Source organism: Carassius carassius, chromosome 43, assembly GCF_963082965.1.
Source record: "Carassius carassius chromosome 43, fCarCar2.1, whole genome shotgun sequence".
Taxonomy (NCBI): domain Eukaryota; kingdom Metazoa; phylum Chordata; class Actinopteri; order Cypriniformes; family Cyprinidae; genus Carassius; species Carassius carassius.
Window position 1 is genome coordinate 60,695 of NC_081797.1, and position 27,550 is coordinate 88,244.

The 27,550-nt window shown below is 39.9% G+C and overlaps 1 protein-coding gene across 2 annotated transcripts; it reads left to right on the forward strand.

Moving 5' to 3' along the window:
• The first annotated feature begins 1,087 nt into the window (after positions 1-1,087).
• On the forward strand, positions 1,088-27,543 carry LOC132124899 (hepatic triacylglycerol lipase-like). 2 transcript variants are annotated; one of them, XM_059536050.1, is made up of 9 exons: positions 1,088-1,243; positions 1,453-1,619; positions 2,500-2,679; positions 9,240-9,357; positions 11,323-11,556; positions 17,292-17,537; positions 19,099-19,213; positions 26,407-26,625; positions 27,161-27,543. In XM_059536050.1, the coding sequence occupies exons 1-9, from the start codon at positions 1,171-1,173 to the stop codon at positions 27,282-27,284; spliced, it is 1,476 nt and encodes a 491-aa protein (XP_059392033.1). In that variant the 5' UTR covers positions 1,088-1,170; the 3' UTR covers positions 27,285-27,543. The 2 variants fall into 2 exon arrangements, with proteins under 2 accessions (XP_059392033.1, XP_059392034.1); XM_059536051.1 differs by having other exon boundaries at positions 1,095-1,243; positions 1,456-1,619.
• Positions 27,544-27,550: the final 7 nt, after the last annotated feature.

Consider the following 27,550-nt stretch of genomic DNA (forward strand, 5'->3'; position numbering starts at 1 on the left):
TCCCCGTTGATTCTGCGTCGCGATCCGCTCTAAACAGCTGAAAGTCCGGCAGATGGAGCGCGCTGACCGGTATGGTGTCATTCAGCCAAGTTTCCGTGAAACACAGAGCAGCAGAGTGAGAGAAATCTTTATTTGTCAGAGAGAGCAGAAGCAGTTCGTCCGTTTTGTTGGGTAGAGAGCGGAGATTTGCCAGGTGGATGCTAGGCAACGGCGTTCGAAATCCGCATTCTCTGAGTCTCACGAGCGCGCCAGCTCTTTTTCCCCGTCTGCGCGTCCTCTTGAAGCGTGTGATCAGCGCAGCTGCTCCGCCGACAAGAATGTCCAGCAAAACATCAGAATAGTCGAAAACCGGTGAAATATCGGGAGATGTGTGTTGCCGAATATCCAGCAATTCCTCCCTGGTGAAACTGATTGCAGGAATATAACTAAAGACAGGACAAACTAACAAAAACACAAAAACAACTGCAGAGCACGTCACGGAGGCAGCCATCCTGTATCGGCGCCACTATGATCAATAACATGCTGCACACCTGAGCATGCCACAGCTGAATATACAGTATGTGTATGTATATATATATATATACAGCCTATTCAAGTTTTAAAGCGATGTATGACAGTTATGGTTAGTGTTACTTTTAGTAATCTTTTTAGTATAATCCTAAAATGCTCATTTTTTTTAGGAGTAGAATTTCTAGTTCGGTTTCAGATGACTTTAATAAGTGTGATACATATTAAATGTTGCTTTCACTTTCAGCTTACTGGAAGTCTCTGTTCGGAACAAGTGCTGGCTTGATCTCAGTTGACAGATATGATCTATTTCCAATAAAACAATGAATCAGACATTCATCCTGAACCCGATCAGAGTGAAAAGAACTATTGAGAATAACATCTGAGATGTTATTCTTCTGAAGGAGATCTCATGCAGGAGAAGTATTTGTCCAACTAATGGAGATCAAGTAAAACTGCAGAATGTTTTTAGTGGTAGTTTTATCATTCCAGTTAAACCACTGTACTTTCCCTCTTCAAACAGTGCTGAAGCCAGCAGCCAATCGGAGCAGAGAGTCTTTCAGGCTCCGCCCCGCTCTCTCTCTCTCTCTTCAGTCAGACTCTCGTCCTCGAGGAGCAGAAGAGCAGATCCACAGCAGAAACTCCTGAACCCTCCAGAAGATCATGAGAGTCCTGAGAGCTTTACTCCTCATGAGTGCTGTCACAGTGTCTGTCAGAGGAGATACTAACTTTACAGGTAAGAGCATGCGTTCTGATCCACCAGCCGGTTAAAGCATGCCATGGAGCTCGTATTTTAGACTGACACAGCAAACTTCACTGTCTAATTGCATGTTCTCAGAGAAGCTCTTTGAACGTTTGCCACAGAAAGTCCTGAAAGCCGCAGGATATAGCATGACGGGATGGGGCTTCGTGCTCTGAAATTACACATCTGGGTTTAATTTTTAGCAGAGACTCCTCCAGTAAAGACGGTGCTAAAGTCCAGCTTCCATCTGTATCATGAGGGCAGTGTGTTTGAGGAGACCTGCGCCGTGGTCCCGTTCCGGTCAAAAACCCTCCACAGATGTGCTTACAACCACAGTGACCCACTGGTGCTAATTATACACGGCTGGACGGTGAGAGAAACAACACAGAACATGCTTTATGTGGCTCTTAAGAAGTCTCAATTCACCCCTCCACAAATTAAGATCTCAATTGAGAGCATAAACTCTTAAATTTATAAAGTTACGTCATTCAATTTTGCATGCACTGCATAGAATGAATATCTTCCTCAGTGTTTTTTTCTTGTTTTAGAATACAAATATCTAAGAATCCTAAAACCAAGAAACATTTACAAGAACAAGATTAACACAAATAACAAGAACAACAGGGCCCTTAGGGCTTGGGCCCTAAATATCTGTCAGTAGGGAATGAAGACTGTTTCTGATTCCTCTGGCAGATATTTGCATATTTGTAATGCAGTGTGATCAGAAGAAACAGTAGAAGATATTCCAGTATTTTAGCATTTGGGAACAGAGAAATTCAAGACTTAAGATGTTTTCATAAAATGCTTTAAATCTAAAGGAAATTAGTTAGAAGTTGAATTCTTAAACTTTGAGGTGTTGCTTATACAACTCATTAAGTTGACTCAGATTTATGTAGTGTTCCATTTGATGTTCCATCTCTATTTTTTTTTGAAAATGTCTTCAATAAACATAAATCTACCTTCATAAAGCCTGCACAGTGAGAGCAGCACTTTTATGAAGGTTCCTCCTATAGAAACCAATCTGTTTAATGCTCACAGAGCTGTTTCTCAAGTAAAATGGGATCATATCTGTGTTTACTTCCTGTTAGACAGTGTATATCGCTGCTTTACAACTCAGTTCATGAGTCAATAAACATGTAGAGCAGACAGGAAGTTCCTCCAGACGGAGGAAATGGACAAACACTGAGTGTTGGCTTTGTTTTGCTGCATGATTGAGTGTGAGTGACGTCAGCTTTTCCTGCTGCTCTCAGATGAATGGACGCATGGAGCCCTGGATCTTCAATCTGGCTTCTGCACTGAAGGTCCGGCTTGAGCGGGTCAATGTGTTCATCAGTGATTGGAGGAAGCTGGCACTTCAGCCGTATCCAGTCGCAGCCAAGAATAGCAGACAGGTGGGGCGGGACGTGGCCACGCTGCTCAAATGGCTAGAGGTAATGAGGGACTTCAGCGAAAACATTTGTTAAACCAAATCCAGAATAAATCTTATTTCTGGGGTTCTCCGAAGGGGAAGTCATCATAGTTGGGTAAACCTGGGGCAAGGTCAAGCTCAAACCGGTGTGCACCATTTTGCTACGGTTTCCGGTTTGAATGACATGTTTCTTGCAAACGGTGTACAGTGTGATTTGAAATGTTTTTCTCTTGTTTGGTGGTGTGTCAAACATGTCAGCCCAATCAGCAGCAACATAAGAATACTATAGATATTTATATATTCTGCTATTGCATTATAGAAAAAGCTAAAAAAAAAAAAACTAAAATAATGTTCATTATTATGAAAAATGCACAAAATACTAATTTAATATTAGAATAACATGTATGGAAATCAAAGGCATACATCTAAACAAGTTGTGTTCAAAAGTTGAGGTTGACATCTCAAAAAATTAGTTTTTCAGATTCAAAGTTTTCCCTAAATTTAGCTCCCATTTTTGATGGCAAACAATCCAGTGTGACGAATTTGTTTCAGGACCATCCAAAGTTTTTGAATCATGTCAATGTCTTTTTTATACATTGGGAATGCCAAAACCTTTACCAGGTTTCGGACCATTCTGATGAAGTAAAAAAAAAAAAATATATATATTAATTCTTCAGTCAAAAGTGGCTGAACAAGGTTAAATAAAAATGTTTAGAATGTCAAGCGAACATTCCATTGTATCATTTTGAAAACATTTGAAAGTTACTTGAAATTATGAAATGTCTTGGTTACGTATGTAACCCTCGGTCCCTGAAGGAGGGAACGGAGACGTTACGAATGGGATCTCGCCCGAGAGCCCAATCACCTTCGAGTGGTACAAAACGAGCCAATGGTAAACAAAATACCTTGGTCTGCTGGATTTGCATCGCAAGCTCTGCCCCGCAGAGCGGGTATATAAGGAGCAACGCGAGCAACTCGCATTCAAGTCTTCGCTGAGGAGCCGAGCCAGTGAACCGGCCGTTCAGAGGAACAGCGATGTGGCAAGGGGACGTAACGTCTCCGTTCACACCAACACCAGTGACTCTTGCTTGTAGCACCCCGGTGAAAGCAGCAAGCGATGTACTCGGCTCCTCAGCGAAGACTTGAATGCGAGTTGCTCACGTTGCTCCTTATATACCCGCTCTGCGGGGCAGAGCTTGCGATGCAAATCCCGCAGACCAAGGTACTTTGTGTACCATTGGCTCGTTTTGTACCACTCAAAGGTGATTGGGCTCTCGGGCGAGATCCCATTCGTAACGTCGAACGTGACCAACTTAAAGGGAACAAGAAGCTATATTTAAGAAACTTTAGGTGAACAGGCAAACTAAAACGATTCAGAATAAAAATGCTCTGTGAACAATGTACAGTCGTGGCCAAAAGTTTTGAGAATTACATAAATATTGGAAATGGGAAAAGTTGCTGCTTAAGTTTTTATAATAGCAATTTCCATATACTCCAGAATGTTATGAAGAGTGATCAGATGAATTGCATAGTCCTTCTTTGCCATGAAAATTAACTTAATCCCAAAAAAACCTTTCCACTGCATTTAATTGATGTCATTAAAGGACCTGCTGAGATCATTTCAGTAATCGTCTTGTTAACTCAGGTGAGAATGTTGAAGAGCACAAGGCTGGAGATCATTATGTCAGGCTGATTGGGTTAGAATGGCAGACTTGACATGTTAAAAGGAGGGTGATGCTTGAAATCATTGTTCTTCCATTGTTAACCATGGTGACCTGCAAAGAAACGGGTGCAGCCATCATTGCGTTGCATAAAAATGGCTTCACAGGCAAGGATATTGTGGCTACTAAGATTGCACCTAAATCAACAATTTATAGGATCTTCAAGGAAAGAGGTTCAATTCTTGTAAAAAAGGCTTCAGGGCGTCCAAGAAAGTCCAGCAAGCGGCAGGACTCCTAAAGAGGATTGAGCTGCGGGATCTGAGTGCCACCAGTGCAGAGCTTGCTCAGGAATGGCAGCAGGCAGGTGGAAGATGGCCTGGTGTCAAGAAGGGCAGCAAAGAAGCCACTTCTCTCCAAAAAAAACATCAGGGACAGATTGATCTTCTGCAGAAAGTATAGTGAATGGCCTGCTGAGGACTGGGGCAAAGTCATATTCTCCGAAGAAGCCCCTTTCCGATTGTTTGGGGTATCTGGAAAAAGGCTTGTCCGGAGAAGAAAAGGTGAGCGCTACCATCAGTCCTGTGTAAAGTAAAGTAAAGTTTATTTCCAAAGCGCTTTTCACAGATAAAATCACAAAGTGCTGTACACAAGAAAAGTAGAACAAAACAATAAAAATGTATATACATAAGTCAAATCAAAGTGACACTAGTGAAAAAACCCATCAACCAAAAGCTTTCTTAAATAAACAAGTAGGGGTGCTTCGATCACGATCGGCCGATCGTTATGCGCATCTTGTCAGTAAAGCCGGTTCTCTAATCAGCAGTAAATTCCATCAGGTGCGTGATTTCACAAAGAGCAGCTGTTACTACACAGAGCCGTTGTTAACTGAGAAGATGCGCAAATCCACGTTCATTTTCAGCGTTTATTTGCGCATCTTCTCATTTAACAACGGCTCTGTGTAGTAACAGCTGCTCTATGTGAAATCACGCACCTGATGGAATTTACCGCTGATAAGCGAACCGGCTTTATAGACGAGATGCGCATTAACGATCGGCCGATCGTGATCGGAGCACCCCTATAAACAAGTCTTCAAATCTTTTTTAAAAGAGTCAACAGAGTCTGCCAGACGCATAAACAGGGGCAGGGCATTCCACAGTCTGGGGGCAACAGACTGAAAAGACAGGTCCCCTCTGGTCTTATAGCGAGTTTTAGGGACCATAAGCAGGTTCTGGCCAGAGGACCTAAGAGTGCGGCTTGAGGAGTGATATGAGACCTTCTGGGGGCACCAGTTAGAAGTCTAGCAGCAGAATTTTGAACCATTTGCAGTTTGTTCAAGGCTGACTTATTCAAGAAGGTAAAAACAGAGTTGCAATAATCAAGTCTAGTTGATATAAAAGCATGAATAATAATTTCCAGATCCTTCTTTGACAACATTTTGCGTATTTTAGAGATATTCCTAAGGTGATAAACGCAGTTTCGGACAAGCTGTTTTGAGTGTATCTCCAAAGACATGGCCTGGTCAAACACAACCGCCAGGTTTCTGCGGCTGGATTTAACAGAGGAGCCAAGAGAGCCAAGGTGCTGTTTGATCAGTGGGATCTTGTGGTCTGGAGCAAGGATCAGTGTTTCAGTTTTACTTGCATTTATCTGCAGAAAGTTAAAGGCCAGCCAGTCTTTGATGGAGGACACACACTCTAAAAACAGTGATAAACGATGGAACTCAGCATCATTGAAAGAACAGTACAACTCGACATCGTCGGCATAGAGATGATACAAAACATCCTTAAAACAACCTATAATATGACCAAGTGGCAAAATGTAGAGTAAAAACAAAATAGGGCCCAAAACTGACCCTTGTGCCACTCCGCAGGTCAAATTGGTCACATCTGACTGTACATTGTTTATAGCGACATTAAAGGTTCTGTCATGAATATAGGAAGAGAACCACTGGAGGACAGATCCAGATAGTCCCATCTCATTGTGAAGCTGTGAAGCCGTTTGATCAGTATACTGTGATCTACCGTGTCAAAAGCGGAAGTCAAATCAAGAAGTACAAGTACAGTGTAGCGGCCAGTGTCTGCTGCCATCATCACATCACTAAAGACTTTAATAAGAGCTGTTTCAGTGGAGTGCAATTTTCGAAAACCAGATTGAAAAATATCAAACAAGTTGTGCTGCTCCATAAAGGAGGTCAGCTGGCTTGCCACCACTTTTTCCAAAAATTTTTAAATAAATGGAAGTTTTGATATGGGCCTATAGTTATGAGGTTCTGAGGGGTCAAGATTTGGCTTTTTAAGGATCGGGTTTACCACAGCGTGTTTGAAGTAGTTGGGGACTGAGCCAGATGCAAGTGACAGATTAATTATTTTTACCATACAGTGGCCAACAATATCAAACATTTTCAACAATAGGGGGGGTTGGGACAATATCAGCAGGGCTTGAAGACGGTTTCATATTTCCTATTAAGGTCTTCACCTCCTGTAGGCTGACAGGAGTGAAGGACGACCAAGACAACACCATTGAAAATTCAGTAGAACACACAGTGATTATGGGAACTTTAACACTGGCCCTAATGTCTTTTACTTTGTTCACAAAAAACGACAAAAAGTTGTTACAGTCCTCATGAGTGTACACAGGCACAAGAGGAGCTGAAGGTGCAGTTAGATTTTCGATGGTGTCAAACAAGACCTTAGGTTTTTTCTTATCACCTGAAATAAGATTGGAAAAATAAGCCGAGCGAGCCTGCTTTATCAGTTCATTCAGATCCAGTATCATATCTTTTAAATGGAGTCTGTGTACCTCCAATTTAGTTGCTTTCCACAAACGCTCAGTCTTACGAAATTTTCTCCTAAAACTACAAATGTTATCATTCATCCATGGGAGGGCTTTTTTATGTGACCCTGAAATGTTTTTAACAGGCGCTACCATATCCAAAATCGACAGACAGTGGTTGTTGAAACTTTGCACAAATGAATCAACATCATCACAATCAACAAAGGAGCGAGAGTCAAAGGAGGCAGAGAAATCACTAAGTGTTGTCTCACTAATGATGCGTTTTTGTGTTACAACATTGCAGACAGTAGGCATCGTGATAAGTGACAAATTAAAAGATATACAACAATGGTCACTAATTTGAAAATCCTCCACACTCAGTTTATCAATGGTTAGGCCACAAGAGAAGACCAAATCTAATGTGTGACCTTTTTTTTATGGGTGGGGGCAGAAACGTGCTGTACAAAATTAAACGAGTCCATGGTAGTCAACAATTCAGCTGCATTCAAACAAGTGGGATCATCAATATGCAGATTAAAGTCCCCAAGGACTAAAACGCGATCTAGTTTTATGATAGACGTTAAAAACTCAGTGAAATCATCAAGAAATGTGCGTGCAGGACCAGGAGGTCGGTAAACTAAAACACAGTAATAGGAGTGTGTTTTCCCAACCTTACACATCTGCATCTCAAATGAGTCGAACGAAGCTGTGTCCGTCAAGCTGCAGCAGAAAGAGTCCCGAAAGACCAGCGCAAGACCGCCTCCACGTCGCGCGAGCCGAGGAGTCCCAAACACGGAGCAGTCCGGGGGGCATAGTTCTTTAAGATGAAAGTGTTCGTTCTCCCGCTGCCAAGTCTCAGTAATAAACATAAAATCCAAGTTCTCATTAGTGAAATGGTCATTCGAAGTAAAAGCCTTGTTCGCAATGGAGCGCGGGTTGATAAGTGTAATCCTGGTAGTGCGCGTGCATGACAAGGCCTGTCCTGGGGCAGGCTGGATGGCATGATCCATCCGACAGGTAACCGGGCACAGGGCACGCTGTGTCATGCCAACAGTAAAGCATCCTGACACCATTCATGTGTGGGGTTGCTTCTCATCTAAGGGAGTGGGCTCACTCACAATTCTGCCCAAAAACACAGCCATGAATAAAGAATGGTACCAAAACAACCTCCAACAGCAATTTCTTCCAACAATCCAACAACAGTTTGGTGAAGAACAATGCATTTTCCAGCACGATGGAGCACCGTGCCATAAGGCAAAAGTGATAACTAATTGGCTCGGGGACCACAATGTTGAAATTTTGGGTCCGTGGCCTGGAAACTCCCCAGATCTTAATCCCATTGAGAACTTGTGGTCAATCCTCAAGAGGCGGGTGGACAAACAAAAAACAACTAATTCTGACAAACTCCAAGAAGTGATTATGAAAGTATGGGTTGCTATCAGTCAGGATTTGGCCCAGAAGTTGATTGAGAGCATGCCCAGTCGAATTGCAGAGGTCCTGAAAAAGAAGGGCCAACACTGCAAATACTGACTCTTTTATGTAATTGTCGATAAAAGCCTTTGAAACGTATGAAGTGCTTGTAATTAAATTTCAGTACATCACAGAAACAACTGAAACAAAGATCTAAAAGCAGTTTAGCAGCAAACTTTTTGAAAACTAATATTTATGTAATTCTCAAAACTTTTGGCCACGACTGTATAAATAACAATGTAAAACACCATGTCCTAACAATAAGTGATATCAAGATGCACAATAAAAAGTGAAAATCTTTTCTATGTTAATCTTTTTGTCCTAACCAGTCGCTGGAACAACAGCATACAAACTATGAAAATGATAATCTCAGGTACTGATTTTCTGCCCTGTCTTGTTCAAAGTAAAAAGTGTCAAATGTGAGTTTGAATATCATATTGTGTGACATTTATATCCATACTGAAAGCAGCAGTAGATTTAGATTTATTGAAAATAAATTAAAGCAAAAAGTGTGCGTTTAAACGGCAAACCAACAAGTGTATTCCAGTCAGTCAGTGTGTACTTTTAATAGTTAAAAACGAGTACATTATAAATGAGTGCAGTGCGACTCTGAAAGGCTGTGATATTTGTATCTAAGATTGAACCACTTGAGTCCAGATGATACTTCCTCTCTCGACAGGAAGTGGCACAGCTCTCCATGGATGACGTCCATCTGATCGGCTACAGTCTGGGAGCGCATGTGGCCGGATTCGCTGGAAGTCATTTCAGAGGACTGAGGAAAGTAGGCCGTATTACTGGTAAGATGAAGCCATGCACGTGATCAGACAGGATTGAACAGATCTGGATATTTATCTCAGCGTCTGTTACTCTGTCTCAGACGAACATGAACCATAAACATCAGAGCCACAAGCACACCCATGCTAGAAAAGCATTACCTTCAGAATTCATTGGAATACACAGCTGAATGTTTGAAGTCCAATTATATGACCTCTGCTAATGGGAATTAGATTTGTTAAATCACACTATAATTCAGATTTACACAAATCATTCTAAATCAGATCATTTTGTCATATTTCTGTCTCTGTAAACCCATCCAAAATTCCATAATTTAAAATATTTTTTGCAATAAAAACCAATTTATGTAAAAATATAAAACATTATTACAGAACATTATGACCCAGATTGCACAGGTAAATCTCTAAGATGTCTGGTAAAGAGTGCTTCAAATGAAACATATTGTGTCACATAACAGATAAACAAACTAAATTACAGTGTGCCAAACAGAAGCATCATTATGTATTATTGTATCATTATATCTATTAACCCTGAATCATTGTGGATATGTTGAATCTGTTGCTGTGCGTGCGACCAATCACAACATAAGTTAGTACTGTACATGAAGTGTGCGTGGCTAAGTCAATGTGGCAAAAACCATCCCATTATTTGTTCTGGTATTAAAAAAGTAAAAAAAAAAAACAACAAAAACACATAAACAACAGGTGCACACAACATGCAGAATGGAGACATGGTGGAAAGCTGGGAGGTTTTAATTAGCCTTTCGCCGAGCCCCACCCCCCTTAGTTACTGTTGCTACTTCCGACAAACAAATGGTCAAACACGTCCAGCGCGACAGATTGCCATGACGGGAAGAGGTATACCCGTGCGTGTCAGTGACCTTTTTTGGAGTAATACCTCTGCGATATCCTCTGGATCGAGGCAAAAGGGGTTACAGTATGCCGTGGAGGGAAAAAAAGCGAAATCTAAGAAACACCATGACCTGTACCTCAAATGCAACCAGCACAGCCTTGTGTACCAGTCATGCTCTTGCACTGCCGGGAATGTTCTCTTTCGTATGTTATGGTCTATTATTGTCTATTGCGAGTAGCTATTTTTATTATTATCTTGGTGAGTAAAGGTTTTAAAAATGATAACTAAATACTAATTGAGTCTTAAATGCATAATGTAAACATATAGGCTAGCCTATGTAGGCTAATGTTGGCATTATTCTTTTATTAAATTTCAGCTGCTATAGCGAAGCAAATAAGTCTTTATCTTAATTAATTTCGTTATTGCCAAATACCCATCTTAATTTAGAATTTATCTTAATTAAATTTTTTTAATAAAGACTCGTTTTTATTGGTGCGTTGGCCTATTGATAGGCTAAATGAGTCTATACCTAGGGCTATTTAGAGTTCTGAGATGTTACGATGTCACAGAGGACTTATTTTATTTCTTTGTTCAAACTTCCAAGTGGCCTATTACGTTAGTCATGTATAAATTATGTTAAAACATGTATAAATGACTCATTCTTGACAAAAGGCAAAAGAGCTGTGTGCGTGCGTACATTTGAATAATGTCGGGCTGTAAACGGGTTCGGGCTTTTAAAAAGCTATCAATCAAAATGTACTTGTCTGGCTCGGGCCGAAATCTGTCGGGCTCGGGTCCTGTCGGGTCCTGTCGGGCCTAACTTTTAAGGCCCGATTACAGCTCTATTCTAGTGTCCGATTTACAAACGCTGTGGGCGCACCGCTTCACCATCTTGCTTGGAGTCAAAGTTTGTCGGAACTGCCTCACATAGTAACAGTTGATATGATGTGTGATTGGACAATGGCCATTTTGGGGGAGGGGCCGGCGAAAGGCTAATTATACAAATGAATAGGAATTAACATGACTCACATAGGTAGAGAGATGCCTGCATTCTTCCAGAGTCCAGATCATTGGGTTTGGACGAAGCACATGAAGTGTTTGTGTGTTTGCTGAAGGTCTGGATCCGGCCGGGCCGCACTTCGAGGGTCTGCCGGCGTTTGACAGACTGTCTCCGGATGACGCTCAGTTCGTGGACGCTGTCCACACCTTCACCGGCTCCAGCATCATGCCAGGAGTGGGAATAAAGCAGAGCGTCGCTCACGTGGACTTCTACCCCAATGGAGGCTCCTTTCAGCCCGGCTGCAAGATGCTGGACATTTACAGCAACGTCTTCCAGTACGGCCTGCAAGGTACAGCTGGACAAAACATGAACATATTTGATAGGATTCATTTGCATTTATTTATATAAGAGGCCATTCAAACTGGATGTGTTCTTGTGTTTTGGATTAATTGCACAAAATGCAGACATATTTTTAAAAAAGTTTTTAAAAGAGGATTCAGAAGCAGCTGAATGAGGAATATGTCTTTGCGACTGAAGCCTCCAGTGCACAGCAGACTAATTATATCATATATGAACCAAATATAAACTGAATATGAACCATTGTTATATATTAACTAAAACAATTCTTTTTTTACTTAAAATAAAACATTTACATTTTTTTTTAAAATTTATTTTAAGCTAGTTTCATCTAGTTTAACTTGGTAACTAAAATAAATAAAAGTAAAATTAATACAAAACTGTATAATAACTACAGTCGTGGCCAAAAGTTTTGAGAATTACATAAATATTAGTTTTCAAAAAGTTTGCTGCTATACTGCTTTTAGATCTTTGTTTCAGTTGTTATCCTGACTGATAGCAACCCATTCTTTCATAATCACTTCTTGGAGTTTGTGGGTTTTTGTTTGTCCACCCGTCTCTTGAGGATTGACCACAAGTTCTCAATGGGATTAAGATCTGGGGAGTTTCCAGGCCATGGACCCAAAATATGACTTTGCCCCAGTCCTCAGCAGTCCATTCACTATACTTTCTGCAGAAGATCAATCTGTCCCTGATGTTTTTTTGGAGAGAAGTGGCTTCTTTGCTGCCCTTCTTGACACCAGGCCATCTTCCAGAAGTCTTGTCCTCACTGTGTGTGCAGATGCGCTCACACCTTCCTGCTGCCATTCCTGAGCAAGCTCTGCACTGGTGCCACTCCGATCCCGCAGCTGAATCCTCTTTAGGAGATCATCCTGGCACTTGCTGGACTTTCTTGGACGCCCTGAAGCCTTCTTTACAAGAATTGAACCTCTTTCCTTGAAGTTCTTGATGATCCTATAAATTGTTGATTTAGGTGCAATCTTAGTAGCCACAATATCCTTGCCTGTGAAGCCATTTTTATGCAACGCAATGATGGCTGCACGCGTTTCTTTGCAGGTCACCATGGTTAACAATGGAAGAACAATGATTTCAAGCATCACCCTCCTTTTAATATGTCAAGTCTGCCATTCTAACCCAATCAGCCTGACATAATGATCTCCAGCCTTGTGCTCGTCATCATTCTCACCTGAGTTAACAAGACGATTACTGAAATGATCTCAGCAGCTCCTTTAATGACAGCAATGAAATGCAGTGGAAAGGTTTTTTGGGGATTAAGTTAATTTTCATGGCAAAGAAGGACTATGCAATTCATCTGATCACTCTTCATAACATTCTGGAGTATATGCAAATTGCTATTATAAAAACTTAAGCAGCAACTTTTCCAATTTCCAATATTTATGTAATTCTCAAAACTTTTGGCCACGACTGTATATAGACATGGTTGCATTGAAAAAAACAAAAAGTAATAATAATTACAAAAAATAACAACAGAATTACTAAACTGTAACTGAAATTAACATGAATTATATTATATAATATTATATATAAAAAATATTATGGTTATCTTCCCCATTTTCTAGTGCAAATATTTAAAGGTTCTTGAATCATGATTAGCAAAATTATTTATGATATTAAGCAATGTATTATGAAAAAAATATTGAAATGTTGTTCATTTTTTCTTATGAAAAATCTGCCAGTGAGATAAGAACAATAATTTGAATTCAATTATTTTTTTTGCCCTGCTAACAATTATTATTACTTTTTTAAGCAAAAACATACATAAGGTTGATACATTTAGCAAAAAACAAAACTTAATATGTTAAGTCATTTTGGTAATCAAGTGAATATATCTTCAATACAAATAATATTTAGATATTTGTACTGGAAACCAAGTTTACTGCACATGAGATGATGCATTAAGGGAACTGATGAGGCTGACAATTTGATTCATCTGTTTTACACAGTTTGTTCTAATATCTTAGATTCTATCGCTCCTTTTAAAATGAAACAAGTAAAGATAAAATCTTATTGCTGGTTGGATGACAACGCTCACTCTGTAAAGCAGAGAGGAGATGGAAGCATGATCGTCTTACTGTGTCTTGTGACTGTGTCTTGTGCCTGTTTAAGTTTCAGAGCACTGTTAAGTCAGCTAGATCAAAATATTTTTCAGAACTGATTACCACACACTGTCATAGATCTAGGGTTTTATTCTCCACAATAAATTCAGTAATTAATCCGAATTCCCAGTTTTCTAGGGAGCCGTCAGCAGGGCTCTGTGAGAAATGTTTGACTTTTTATGTTGACAAAGTGCCATTCACTTATCTTTTACTTTACAGCTCTCAGACCTGTCTTTGAACTTATGGAATTACATTTGTTTCAATAAAAATGAACTAAACTTTATAAAACTGAATTTAACTTTTTCAGAAATCAACTATCAAAAATATGCCATTACAAAAGAAGAAAAACAAAATGAAAATCAAAAAAATTAAAAAAACTCAGTCGCACAAATTTAACAGGCTCTTCAAATATGCTTCATTCTTTGTTAATGTTTTTCAAAGATGCATTGCCACAGATTTCGCTTACGGTTCGCAGTTTTTCGTTCAGTGTTTTGACACAAACCTCTCGTGGGGGCGGGGTTAACAGTGATCTACTCTGATTGGATAGTGAGCTTTTGATGGACAGGTGCTCTAAAGTACAGACTTCACTCAGTGGCGCGCGCCGCGCATATTGGAAAGCTCTCACGGTAATTTGTATGAATAAATATGTAAATAATATTTGACCTTCGATTGTCTCAGTCTGTAAAGATGAGCTCTTGTCCTTCAAGGCAGCCTGAAGTAAGCTTGTGTTACTGAATGACAATAATAACCCACAAAAAACTGTAGCACACTGTAACATGAACAACTTGTATCGATGTTACTTTAGTTACACAAGCTTACTTCAAGCTGCCTTGAAGGACAAGAGCTCATCTTTACAGACTGAGATGATCGAAGGTCAAATATTATTTACATATTTAGTAATACAAGGCACAACATATTGCATACAAATCACCGCGAGAGCTTTTTTTCTTTCTTTTTCTTTTTTTATTAATGCAGAGAACAAAAACATACAAAAGTATAAACGTGCATCACATAATATCAACCACAAATAAGGGAATAAAATAGAACTAATGAGGGCCAAAATCTAAACAAAATTAAACAAGGAGATCAAAGGCAGAGCAAATCTAACAGTCCTTATAGCTTTCTTATGAGTAAATACTGAGATTACATTCAAATAGTTTCCCATTTCTTTTAGAAAAACAGAGAAGACAGGTTTACAGTTGGAGAATTAGCATTTGTGAATGTGAAATTTGTTTAGGAAAAAATGTTTAATTAATAACAAAACTGATATTTTTGTTTGTGGGGTCAGAGTCATAATACCCAAATATAATGTTTTTCATATGTACTGAGAAGCCTGGCAAACTCTTACACTTGATAAACACACCAATATCATCCCAAAGTTTCTGAGTGTAGTGACATGACCAAAATAAGTATACAGCTTCTTCAGAACTCGAACTAAAAGAGCGTGTAAGATCAATGTCAGATTTAAATCTTTGTATAAACTTCTTTACAGGGTAGAACCTGTGTATGAGCTTAAAATGAATTTCTTTCACTTTGTCTGTGAAAAATAATTTTTGCGGTAGAGACCAGATTTAATCACCGCGAGAGCTTTCCAATATGCGCGGCGAGAGCACCTGTCCATCAAAAGCTCACTATCCAATCAGAGTAGATCACTGTTAACCCCGCCCCCACGAGAGGTTTGTGTCAAAACTCCAAACGAAAAACTGCGAAGCAAAAGCGAAATCTGTGGCAATGCATTCAGAATCCACGATCAGCGAAAACGAATCTTTGAAAAACATTAACAAAGAATGAAGCATATTTGAAGAGCCTGTTACATTTGTGCGACTGATTTAAAAAAAAAAATTCTTCTTTTGTAATGGCATATTTTTGATAGTTTCTGAAAAAGTTAAATTCAGTTTTATAAAGTTATGTTCATTTTTATTGAAACAAATGTAATTCCATATGAACTCGCCTGCTAGTCTATTTTTATTTTGCCATTTTCAACATCTCTTTAATAGAACTTTCGGATCTCGTTAACAAAATGAAAAAAGTCTACTAACTCCTCACTGGATGTTGTTCCTTCCGTGATCATAAAATGACTTTTCCAGTCATTGGCCCCAGTGTTCAAGTGTTGATTAACTCATCTTTGGACACTGGTGTGGTTCCGAACTGCTTTAAACATGCAGTTGTTCAGCCTTTGCTCAAGAAACAAGGTTTGGATGAAAGTTGCTTTAACAATCTTTGGCGTGTCTCAAAGTTAGAAATTTTTTTTCAAAGCATTTGGAAAAAGTTGAACAGTTACAGTTGATCACATTCTGAAATACAGCTAATTTATTAGAACCTTTTCAATCTGGTTTCACTACTTATCACAGTATGGAGTCTGCTTTGCGTAAAGCATTAAATGATATTTTGGTTGCAGTTGATGCCGGTAAAAATGCAGTATTGATTCTACTGGATCTTACAGCTGCCTTTGATACCATGGATCATGATGTTCTTATTTGCCGTTTAGAACATCTGTTCAGTATCAGGGGCACAGCCTTATGATGGTTCGGCTCATATCTCAAAAGATAGGTCTTTTTCTGTAGAGCTAGGAAAGTTTTCCTCATTATCTGCCCCAGTAATTAGTGGAGTATCTCAGGGCTCTATTCTGGGACCGCTTCTTTTAAACTTATATATGCACCCTCTGGGGGATATTATCAGGAAGCACAATGGTTCTTTTCATTTCATTTAATCTTTTCAGTGGCTCGCTCAAGGGCACTTCAGTCATGGGTATTGAGGGAGGAAGAGAGCACTGTTCATTCACTCCCTCACACCTACAACTCCTGCCAGCACCAAGACTCAAACCTGTGACCTTTGGGTAACTAGTCCAAGTCTCTAACCATTAGGCTACAGCTGCCACAAAAGCTGGAATTCATTGCTGGAATGTATTTCAGATATAAAAATATGGTTATCAAATAACTTTCTCCAACTCAATGAGAACAAAACAAAAAGTATTGCTTTTGGTCCCCCAAAAATAAGAAAGGATACTATTAGGGAGCTGGCCAAATGATTTCCCTGCCCTTTTCTTCACAGGTTAGAAACCTGGGCGTTATCATAGACTCAGAATTATGTTTGTCCAGACAAAATTAATTCTGTTGTTAGGAATAGTTTTTATCAATTATGGGTCTTCTCCAAACTTAAATCATTTTTGTCTTTTCAGCATTTGGAGAAGATTATTCATGCTTTTATCACTTCTCGTTTAGATTACTGTAATTCACTGTACTCAGGTCTTCCTCAGTCATTGCTTTCAAGCCACCAGTTTTCACACCTCTTTTATATGTCCCTCATTCATTTTCTGTTTTTCCTTTTCTCTTTTAATTTTATTTTACATTGTTCAGCACTTTCAATAGCTTTATGTTTAATGTGCTATATAAATAAAATGCACTTACTGTCTGTGCTTTAACATTTTTAATGGCACTCACTCTTAATTATACATTGCACTTATGTGAAACAGCAAACTCAACTGAAATATGTCTGCCAAGTGCATATTTACATACACCCAATGATTAAAAATAGAGCGAAGCAGCGCCTCACCTGCTGTTTCACAACACAGTGAACACAGTCATTTCCTCACAGACGCTCTGTCTTACAGGAGTTCCCAAGACCATTAAATGTGCCCATGAGCGTGCCGTAAAACTCTTCACCGACTCCCTCATCAACGCCAGCCAGCCCTTAATAGGCTACCGTTGCCGTGACGACAGCGCCTTCAGCAGAGGCCTGTGTCTGGACTGCAAGCAGCTGCGCTGTAACACACTGGGCTTCGCTGTGCGGCACGATCGACCAGGGAGGAGCGCTACAGGCCTGTACCTCAGAACCACACCCCAGCCGCCCTACAGAGGTGTGTGTGTGTGTGTGTGTGTGTGTGTGTGAACAGAGGTCAGTGTGTGTGTGTGAGAAACAGAGGTCTGTATGTGTGTGTGTGTGTGTGTGTGTGTGTGTGTGAGAACAGGTCTGTGTGTGTGTGTGTGAACAGAGGTCAGTGTGTGTGTGTGAGAAACAGAGGTCTGTATGTGTGTGTGTGTGTGTGAGAACAGGTCTGTGTGTGTGTGTGTGTGTGTGTGTGTGTGTGAACAGAGGTCAGTGTGTGTGTGTGTGAGAAACAGAGGTCTGTGTGTGTGTGTGTGTGTGAACAGAGGTCAGTGTGTGTGTGTGAGAACAGAGGTCTGTGTGTGTGTGTGAGAACAGAGGTCTGTGTGTGTGTGTGTGTGTGTGTGTGTGAACAGGTCTGTGTGTGTGTGTGTGTGTGTGAACAGAGGTCAGTGTGTGTGTGTGAGAACAGAGGTCTGTGTGTGTGTGTGTGTGAGAACAGAGGTCTGTGTGTGTGTGTGTGTGTGTGTGTGAGAACAGAGGTCTGTGTGTGTGTGTGTGTGTGTGTGTGTGTGTGAGAACAGAGGTCTGTGTGTGTGTGTGTGTGTGTGTGTGAGAACAGAGGTCAGTGTGTGTGTGTGTGAGAAACAGAGGTCTGTATGTGTGTGTGTGTGTGTGTGTGTGTGTGTGTGTGTGAGAACAGGTCTGTGTGTGTGTGTGTGTGTGTGTGTGTGTGTGTGTGTGTGTGTGTGTGTGTGTGTGTGTGTGTGAACAGAGGTCAGTGTGTGTGTGTGAGAACAGAGGTCTGTGTGTGTGTGTGTGTGAACAGATCTGTGTGTGTGTGTGTGTGTGTGTGTGTGAGAACAGGTCTGTGTGTGTGTGTGTGTGTGTGTGTGTGAACAGAGGTCTGTGTGTGTGTGTGTGTGTGTGTGTGTGTGTGAACAGAGGTCAGTGTGTGTGTGTGTGAACAGAGGTCAGTGTGTGTGTGTGTGTGTGTGAGAACAGAGGTCTGTGTGTGTGTGTGTGTGTGTGTGTGTGTGAACAGGTCTGTGTGTGTGTGTGTGTGAGAACAGAGGTCTGTGTGTGTGTGTGTGTGTGTGTGAACAGAGGTCAGTGTGTGTGTGTGTGAACAGAGGTCAGTGTGTGTGTGTGTGTGTGTGAGAACAGAGGTCTGTGTGTGTGTGTGTGTGTGTGTGTGAACAGGTCTGTGTGTGTGTGTGTGTGAGAACAGAGGTCTGTGTGTGTGTGTGTGTGTGTGTGTGTGTGAGAACAGAGGTCTGTGTGTGTCTGTGTGTGTGTGTGTGTGTGTGTGTGTGTGTGTGTGTGTGTGAGAACAGAGGTCTGTGTGTGTGTGTGTGTGTGTGAGAACAGAGGTCTGTGTGTGTGTGTGTGTGTGTGTGTGTGAGAACAGAGGTCTGTGTGTGTGTGTGTGTGTGTGTGTGTGTGTGTGTGTGTGTGTGTGTGTGTGTGTGAGAACAGAGGTCTGTGTGTGTGTGTGTGTGTGTGAGAACAGAGGTCTGTGTCGGTAAATGTGTCCACACAGCAGAAAGAAGCTGATTCCCACTGTTTCACACACTCTCTCTCTCTCACAGTGTTTCACTATCAGATCAGAGTCCTGCTGAAGAACCTGATCGAGCCGCTCGAGGCCTCGCTGTCCGTCACACTCCACGGCATCGGAGGAGAGAGCCCAGAGCTACCCATCAACCTGTGAGTCACAGAGATAACTACACACAAGATACAAGAGCTATTGGCCAGATTTAAATTACATATATATGGGACAGAATTATTAATGTTTAAAATAATAGTAAGTTCAACATGTGTACATATATATATATATATATATACAGTACAGACCAAAAGTTTGGAAACATTACTATTTTTAATAGTATAAAAAGCCTGCATTTATTTGATCAAAAATACAGAAAAAAATGTAATATTGTTACAATTTAAAATAATTTGTTTTCAATTTATTATACTTTAAATGATCATTTATTTCTGTGATGCAAAGCTGAATTTTTAGGATCATTATCACATGATCCTTCAGAAATCATTCTAATATGATGATTCATTATCAAAGTTGGAAACAGTTCTGCTGCTTAATATTTTTTCAGAACATGTGATACTTTTTTAGGATACTTTGATGAATAAAAAGTAAAAAAAAAAGAAGAAGCTATGTTTTTAAAATATAAATATTTTGTAATAAGAATATACACTACTGGTCAGTAATTTGGGGTCAGTAATTTTTTTTCTTTCTTTTTTTTTATAAAATCAATACTTTTATTCAGCAAGGATGTGTTAAATGTGTTAAAAGTGATAGTAAAGAAAATATATTATTAGAATATATATTATTAGAAATTTATTATTAGAATAAATGCAGTTCTTTTTAACCTTTTATTGATCAAATATATGAGACAGCAGAACTGTTTCCAACACTCATAATAAATCAGAATATTAGAATGATTTCTAAATGATCATGTGATCGACTGATGTTACATGTGACACTGAAGCTGGAGGAATGATGCTGAAAATTCAGCTTTGCATCACAGGAATAAATTATTTTTTTATATTCAAATACTTTATATTCAAAAGTATATTCAAATAGAAAACTATTATTTTAAGTTGTAATAATATTTAACAATATTACTGTTTTTTTCTGTATTTTTGATCAAATAAATGCAGGCTTGATGAGCAGAAGAAACTGCTTTCAAAAACATTAAAAATAGTAATGTTTCCCAACTTTTGGTCTGTAGTGTATATATATATATATATACACAAAAACACCATTTAAAAGTCTGAAAAAGACTTCTCGCTCCTTGCTCCTCATGTTTGCGGCTGAATGCAAATGATCATTATCCATGGACAAATATACCCCTGAAAAGACATCAGCAGTCCGGTACAGAGAATAGAAAAAGAACAAAGATGATGCATCACTTTTAGGTACATTCATAATCCTGTGAAACGTTTTTGTCTGTTGACATTAATAATGTGTTTTGATGTTGGTAGTAATTTAACTAATAACAACGCATCTAATATTCTCTCTGAGTTTCCATGTTACCTTCCTAAAATTAGCCATGCTTTTACTATTAATAAAAATAGGGTGACCAAACGTGCCCTTTTCCCAGGACACATCCTGGCCTGGATTTTTATATTGGCTAAAATATCAAGGTTTTGGCTTTGGTTTCCTGTTTTCATCCTTACTGAAGGGTTAATCGTGGTGTGTGAGGAAGTGGGATCTACAGAGCGATGCAAATACGTGAACATATAAGTGTTGACTTGAAGCAGCACTGAACACAGCGATCTGTTTTTGACATCAAGTCCAGTCTTTATTTTGCCAGAACGACCCACATCGCCTGGAATTCATTTTGGTGAATTGGCTCACACAAGACAGTACAACATAACATATTATACAGTAAAAACATGAAATCTAAACAGAAAACAAATACTTAAATTACTGCTAATAATTAGTAATAAAGCTAATCAGACAAAGTGCTAGTGCATTTAGTAACCCTAAGAAGAAGGAGGGCATAGCTGTGTCTGTAAAAGGAAAGTAGATAGAGATTGTTGTTGTGAGTTGAGAGCCCTCACAGCCTGCGGGTAAGTGCTATTAGAAAAACTTATGCTTCCTAACCTTCTGCCTGATGGTAGAGGGATGAAAAGGGAATTAGCAGGGTGTGATGAATCCTTGAGTATTTTCAGACCAGTTTTGAGTAGACGGATGTTATAGATGTCAAAGATCTTAGGGAGGTCCAGCCCAATTATTCTTGATGCAGTGCTACTACACTGTTCAATGCAGACTTATCCTCCGCCGAGCAGCTACCCCACCATACAGTGATGGAGAAAGTGAGAATGCTCTCTATCACAGCCCTGTAAAAGTGGAGCATTCCAGCCTTGGACACTTTACATTTTCTAAGTTGTCTCAAAAAGAAAAGTCGCTGCTGAGCTTTTTTAACAATCTGGCTGACATTGAGGTTGCATTTAAGACTGGAGGATATGGTGGTCCCAAGGAACCTGAAACTTTCCACCCAATCTACAGTTTTGTCCTTGATGGCCAGGGGTTGGAGCGACTTAATATTTTGTTCCTAAAATCAACAACCATTTCCTTGGTTTTGGAGATGTTAAGGGGAAAAGTTGTTAATTGTGCACCACTCAGCCAGTGAGGATACTTCTGTTCTGTAGGCCGATTCATCATCGTTAGTAATGAGGCCTACCACAGTGGTATAGTCTGCAAATTTAAACATTTTGACTGAGTCATGATGAGAAAAACAGTCATTGGTATAAAAAGAGTATAAATGGGGAGACAGAACACACCCCTGGGGGGCGCCAATGCTGGTGGACATTGATTTTGACAAAAGGTTATTAACCCTAACCACTTGAGATCCATCAGTTAAAAAGTCAAGAATCCACTTACATATGGACTCCTTAACCCCCAGCCCCAGGAGTCTGTCACACAATCTCTTTGGTATAATATTATTAAAAGCAGAACTAAAATCAATAAATAAAACCCGTGCATATGTAGCTGGTCCCTCCAAATGTTGAAGAATATTATGGGTACAGAGAGAAACTGCATCTTCAACAGACCTGTTCTCCCTATATGCAAATTGGTGAGGATCAAGTGACGTAGCTGAGAGGTAATTAGCCACTAATCGCTCAAAAACTTTCATGATAACAGAGGTTAGGGCCACTGGTCTGTAGTCATTCAAACAACTCACATTCGGCTTCTTGGGCACAGGAATAATTACAGCAGATTTAAAACATGCTGGGACTTTACATAATCTAAGGGACCAATTAAAAATGTCAGTGAAGACATACGACAACTCATTGGCACACCATTTAATAGTGGCAGCAGAGACCTTGTCGGGGCCTGATGCCTTCCTACAGTTCTGTTTCCTCAACAGAGATCTGACCTCTGTTTCTTCTATCAGAAAAGGTGGTTCCAGAGGACCTATATCACTGAGAAAATTAGAACTGACTGAACATTCAGAGTTGCATTCAAATATACAATAAAATTCATTTAGTTTATTAGATAGTGAAGGGTCATCATCAGAAACTGTGTGATTGTTTCTATAATTAGTAATCTGTTGAAGGCTTTGCCAAAAACCCCTATTATCATGGACACAAAGCTTAGCTTCAAGCTTGGCCCTATAGTCAGCTTTAGCCTTTCTAACAGCGCTTTCAAATGCATATACTGACAGATATCTCCACTCTGAAAAGCACTTTTTCTCTCCAGATACAACATTCTAATATCCTTACTAAACCATGGCTTGTTATTGCTATAAACAGTCACAGTTTTAGAGGGAAAACATACATTTTCAGCAAAGTGAATATATGAAGTAACAGCATCACAGTATTCGTCCAGGGTAGTAAACTCATCCCTGAAGACAGACCAGTCAGTAGTATGAAGGCATTCTTTTAATTCGTTTTGTGCTTGTATGGACCATTGTTTGATCACTTTTTTTGTCGGCTTAGTAGATTTCAGTTTCTGACGATATCGAGGGATGAGGAAGATAGTGTTATGATCTGACCGCCCCAAAGGGGGCCACGCTATAGAATGATATGCATTAGAAATTACACAATAGCATTTATCTAGTGTCTTTTCACCCCTGGTAGCAGTATGAATCTGCTGCTTGAACTTGGGTAGTGATTTCCTTAAGTCCACGTGATTAAAATCCGGGCTGTAATTCTCCACCTCTGTTATGAGAGCCGCAGCTGCCTGCAAGCCTCCTTGGCTTCGCTTTAGGTGGAATGCAAACAGCGGCGAAAATGATGGAGGAGAACTCCCGCGGGAGATAAAAGTGTCTGCTTTTAACAATTAAGCATTCCAGCTCCCGCGAACAATGTCGCGAAAGGACGACAGAGTTGGTAGACCAGCTTTGGTTTATGTAAAAACAGACACCCCCACCTGACTTCTTCTGTGAATCCTGCTGCGATCGATCAGCTCGTAGTAGAGTGAAACCCGGCAGGAAAAGACCCTCATCCGAGGTGCTGCCCTCCAGCCACGTCTCGGTCAGACATATGACAGAACAGTCAGCAGCGTCCGGCTTAGATCGAATCAGGATAGCCAGCTCGTCCTGTTTGTTAGTCAGGGAGCAGACATTCGACAGGATCATGCTGGGAAGCGGAGAGCGGTGAACCCTCTGTCTGTGTCGAACCAAAACGCCCGCTCGTTTGCCTCTCTTCCTCGGAGGTCGCTTGTGTCTGTAAGCATTATCTTGACTGCCAATATTTCCGGCAACATTCCTCCAGTAATCGGAGGCCGGGAAGTTTAGCAAAGTGTCCCGAATACATAAGAGTTCATGTCTGTCATATGTAATCAGACTGACAGATTTGTCAACAAAACAAAGCAAAACAAGACAAACATAAACACAGAGCCACACCGCGTACCGTGAGAGCGATTCACAAACACAAGAAGCCGTCTGCTCTCTAGAGCTCTCACCGTACTTTGTCATTCATATACAGGGCAAACTAAACCAAAAAGTGGATATTTTAGGTAATATAGAAATCCTTGCCAGGACATGTCTTGGGAAAATGGCACATTTGGTCACCCTAATAAAACCAATATCATTCTTGTAGCCATGATACCCACAAATTATCCATGGTTTTGTTACTTCAAATTATAAAATAGGATTATAAATTATAAATAATTGCTTAATTTTCTTTTGCATGATTTCTGAAAGCTTGAGACTATAAAATCAGAGTTATCCCATGAAATTGTCAACGCTGAAAGTCACTACTGAAACATTTGGTGTTTAGTTTAGTTTAGTTTAGTTTAGTTTAGGTAGTTTAGGTAGAGATAGATGTCACTATTGAAACTTCCCCAATTGTTTTGGTAGGGACTGTTTCAGTAGTTTGGGATAACTCCCAGAAAACAATGATGTCCCAACGCCAAATGTTTCAGTAGTGGTATCTTTGTTTTTACATTTACATTTATTCGTTTAGCAGATGTTTTTTATCAAGAGCAACTTTTTTGGGTGTTTTCTCATGAAATTCTAAATCAATCAATCAAAATGTATTTATAAAGCACAATAAAATAACAGTAGTTGAGCACTGTGCTGTACAGACCTTGCTGAAGAGACATAAAATAAACAGTTTATAAGGAAAATTATATGGCCTTAAAAAAGGTAAGTTTTAAAATGTGGGTTCTTGAACTAACTAATCAGTGGAAAACTTGGGAGAATATTTCACAGTTTTGGCCGAACAACTGAAAAGGCACTTCAACACCATCAACACTGTTTTCTCAGAAGACCTTAATGGATATATTTGCAGATATATTTGGGCTTAAAAGATCACTCAGGAATTCAGGAGCCATTCCACCTAAAGCTTTAAAAGCATAATACAGGAGAGATATGATCAAATCTGTGGAATAATCCCATATAAACAGAATTACAATAATCGAGTCGTGAGGACACAAAAGCATGAATCACTCTCTCTTACTCTTGAAATGACAAAAAAATCTTGGCTTTTGATAGCAATCTTAATTGGAAGAAACTGGATTTGACTACTGAATTTATCTGTTTATCGAACTTGAGTGAAAGGTAACACCCAGATTTCTTTCAAACAGTTTTCTGCAGGAGTCCAGATCTTGACGGCTCTCGAAGACCCAAACACAATGTCTTCCGTTTTGCTCTCATTTAGATGTAAAACATTTGAGGAGAACCAGGACTTAAAGGGATAGTTCACCCAATAATCAAATTATGTCATTAATAACTCACCCTCATGTTGTTCCAAACCCGTGAGACCTCCGTTTATCTTCGGGACACAGTTTAAAATATTTTAGATTTAGTCCGAGAGCTCTCAGTCCCTCCATTGAAGCTGTGTGTACGGTCTACTGTCCATGTCCAGAAAGGTAAGAAAAACATCATCAAAGTAGTCCATGTGACATCAGAGGGTCAGTTAGAATATTTTGAAGCATCGAAAATACATTTTGGTCCAAAAATAGCAAAAACTACGACTATATTCAGCTTTAGCTTCTCTTCCGTGTCTGTTGTGAGAGAGTTCAAAACAAAGCAGTTTGTGATATCCTGTTCACGAATGAATCATTCAGTTCACCAAATCAAACTGAATCGTTTTAAACGGTTCGCGTCTCCAATACGCATTAATCCACAAATGACTTAAGCTGTTAACTTGTTTAATGTGGCTGACACTCCCTCTGAGTTCAAACAAACCAATATCCCGGAGTAATGCATGCACTCAAACAGTACACTGACTGAACTGCTGTGAAGAGAGAACTGAGGATGAACACCGAGCAGAGCAGATAAGAAGAACCGAGGAGCTGATGATACTGCGCATGTGTGATTCAGCGAGAAGCAGACCGACACACAGAGCGTCTGAACCGAACTGATTCTTTTGGTGATTGATTCTGAACTGATTCTGTGCTAGTGTTATGAGCGCGGGTAAAAACCGAAGGCTTGAATCAAGGGCAATCATCGCAAATGACGCCATTACGTCGAGCGCTAAAGAACCGGTGAACCGTTTTCTTCAACCGGTTTATTGAATCGAACTGTCCGAAAGAACTACTGGTGATCCGAAAACTGATGCAACCGGTTCTTGACTCGTGAACGAGTCGTTCATCTTCAGTAAAGCTGATACTGAGATAGACTGATGTAAATATGAGTTTGTGCTCTATATCTCCAGTAATGTGTGTCAGTGAGATGAGATGTAAATGATCCGCACATATAACACAGTGATTGAGAGCTGAAGAAATCAAGGCTCCTCAGAAAATGTGAGATGTTCTGGAGGCTTGTGAAGATCATTCCTCCGCTGAGGAACAGTGAAAGTAAAGCTTCTGGAAACAAAAGCTCCTCAAAAGATCCTGAGGATCAGATCTGAGACTCTAAGACATGATTGATGGAGAATCCAGTGCAGTGAGTGGAGATATGACTGAGTTGTTGTGGCGTCTGCAGGCATCAGGAGAGCGGCGCTCTGAAGTCCTTCTCGTCTCTGCTGGCCGTGGCCTCGGATCTGGGCCGGCTCCGCTCCGTGAGACTGGTCTGGAAGGGAGATCTGGTCTGGTCCAGCTGGATGAGGCGCGTCAGGAACATCATGAGCTGGAACAGCTCCGATCGAGACCCTGAGCTCAGCGTCTGGAGGATCTGCATCAAATCAGGAGAGAGTCAAGACAAGTGAGTTTCTGTTTCTCCTGAAAACTGTCTAACTGTCCACACCGACTCAGTTCTCTGTTGCTTTTGGACACTTCTCAAATCATCTTTAACAATTGCATATATTAGAAATATTCTATATAATTTAAAAGCATTTAAAATATATTTGTCCTCCATATATTTGACTTAAAATATATATTCACGTCATACAGTGCTGTCCTAAATGATTAGAACACTAGTATTTTCAGCAGCTGAAAATGGTTTGAAGTCAGTTATTTCTATCTTTTCCTCTAATGTTTCAGAAGGAAATATTAGTTTACATTTCCAAACAATCATTTGGCCATTAATTGTAATAATAAGTGAGAGGTTTGTTTGACAGCAGCCAGAGATCTGAGCCTAACACTTCTAACAGTACTGGAGCTTGGCAGGAAGGTTTCTAGAAGCGTCTTGTCCTCCTAACAAACCAACATCAATGGAAAGCTTATTTCTTCAGCTTGTAGACGATGTCTGAATCTCAGTTCTGGTTTGTAAGGGTTTGTGTGGTCATGTCTCTGTGTAGGACGTGGTTCTGCGGTTCTGCTGGAGGTTCTCGACTCAGGATCTCGGAGGAGCAGGAGTTCACACGCTGTCCGATCAAACATCAGCACACACACAGCAGCGCTTCAACCCAGTCTGTTTATTAATGCAGTTCAAGTACTCCAAAAAAACATCTCTTTAGACAATACGTTCTGAAATGTTACGTAAAAATGTTCAAAGTGAACAGAAATTTAGGTACTGTATAAAACACAGTGAACATTAACCAACAGCAGTTTTCTTTTTTTGTTCTGGTTTTTCATTCATTTCTCAATTTTAGTGTTCGGCCTATTCTCACCTACGACATTTTATCAGTGCACTTTTCTTCTATGAAATTTCACCAAGACTACGTAAAAAAAGAAAGAAAAAGTAATAT

What these genes read in the sequence shown, in the direction of transcription:
- LOC132124899 (XM_059536050.1), top strand. Translation starts at nt 1,171, where the DNA reads ATGAGAGTCCTGAGAGCTTTACTCCTCATGAGTGCTGTCACAGTGTCT. An exon ending in AGGAGATACTAACTTTACAG is followed by an intron (nt 1,244 to 1,452) that starts GTAAGAGCATGC and finishes TTTAATTTTTAG; the next exon opens with CAGAGACTCCTCCAGTAAAG. An exon ending in TCAGGAGAGAGTCAAGACAA is followed by an intron (nt 26,626 to 27,160) that starts GTGAGTTTCTGT and finishes GTCTCTGTGTAG; the next exon opens with GACGTGGTTCTGCGGTTCTG.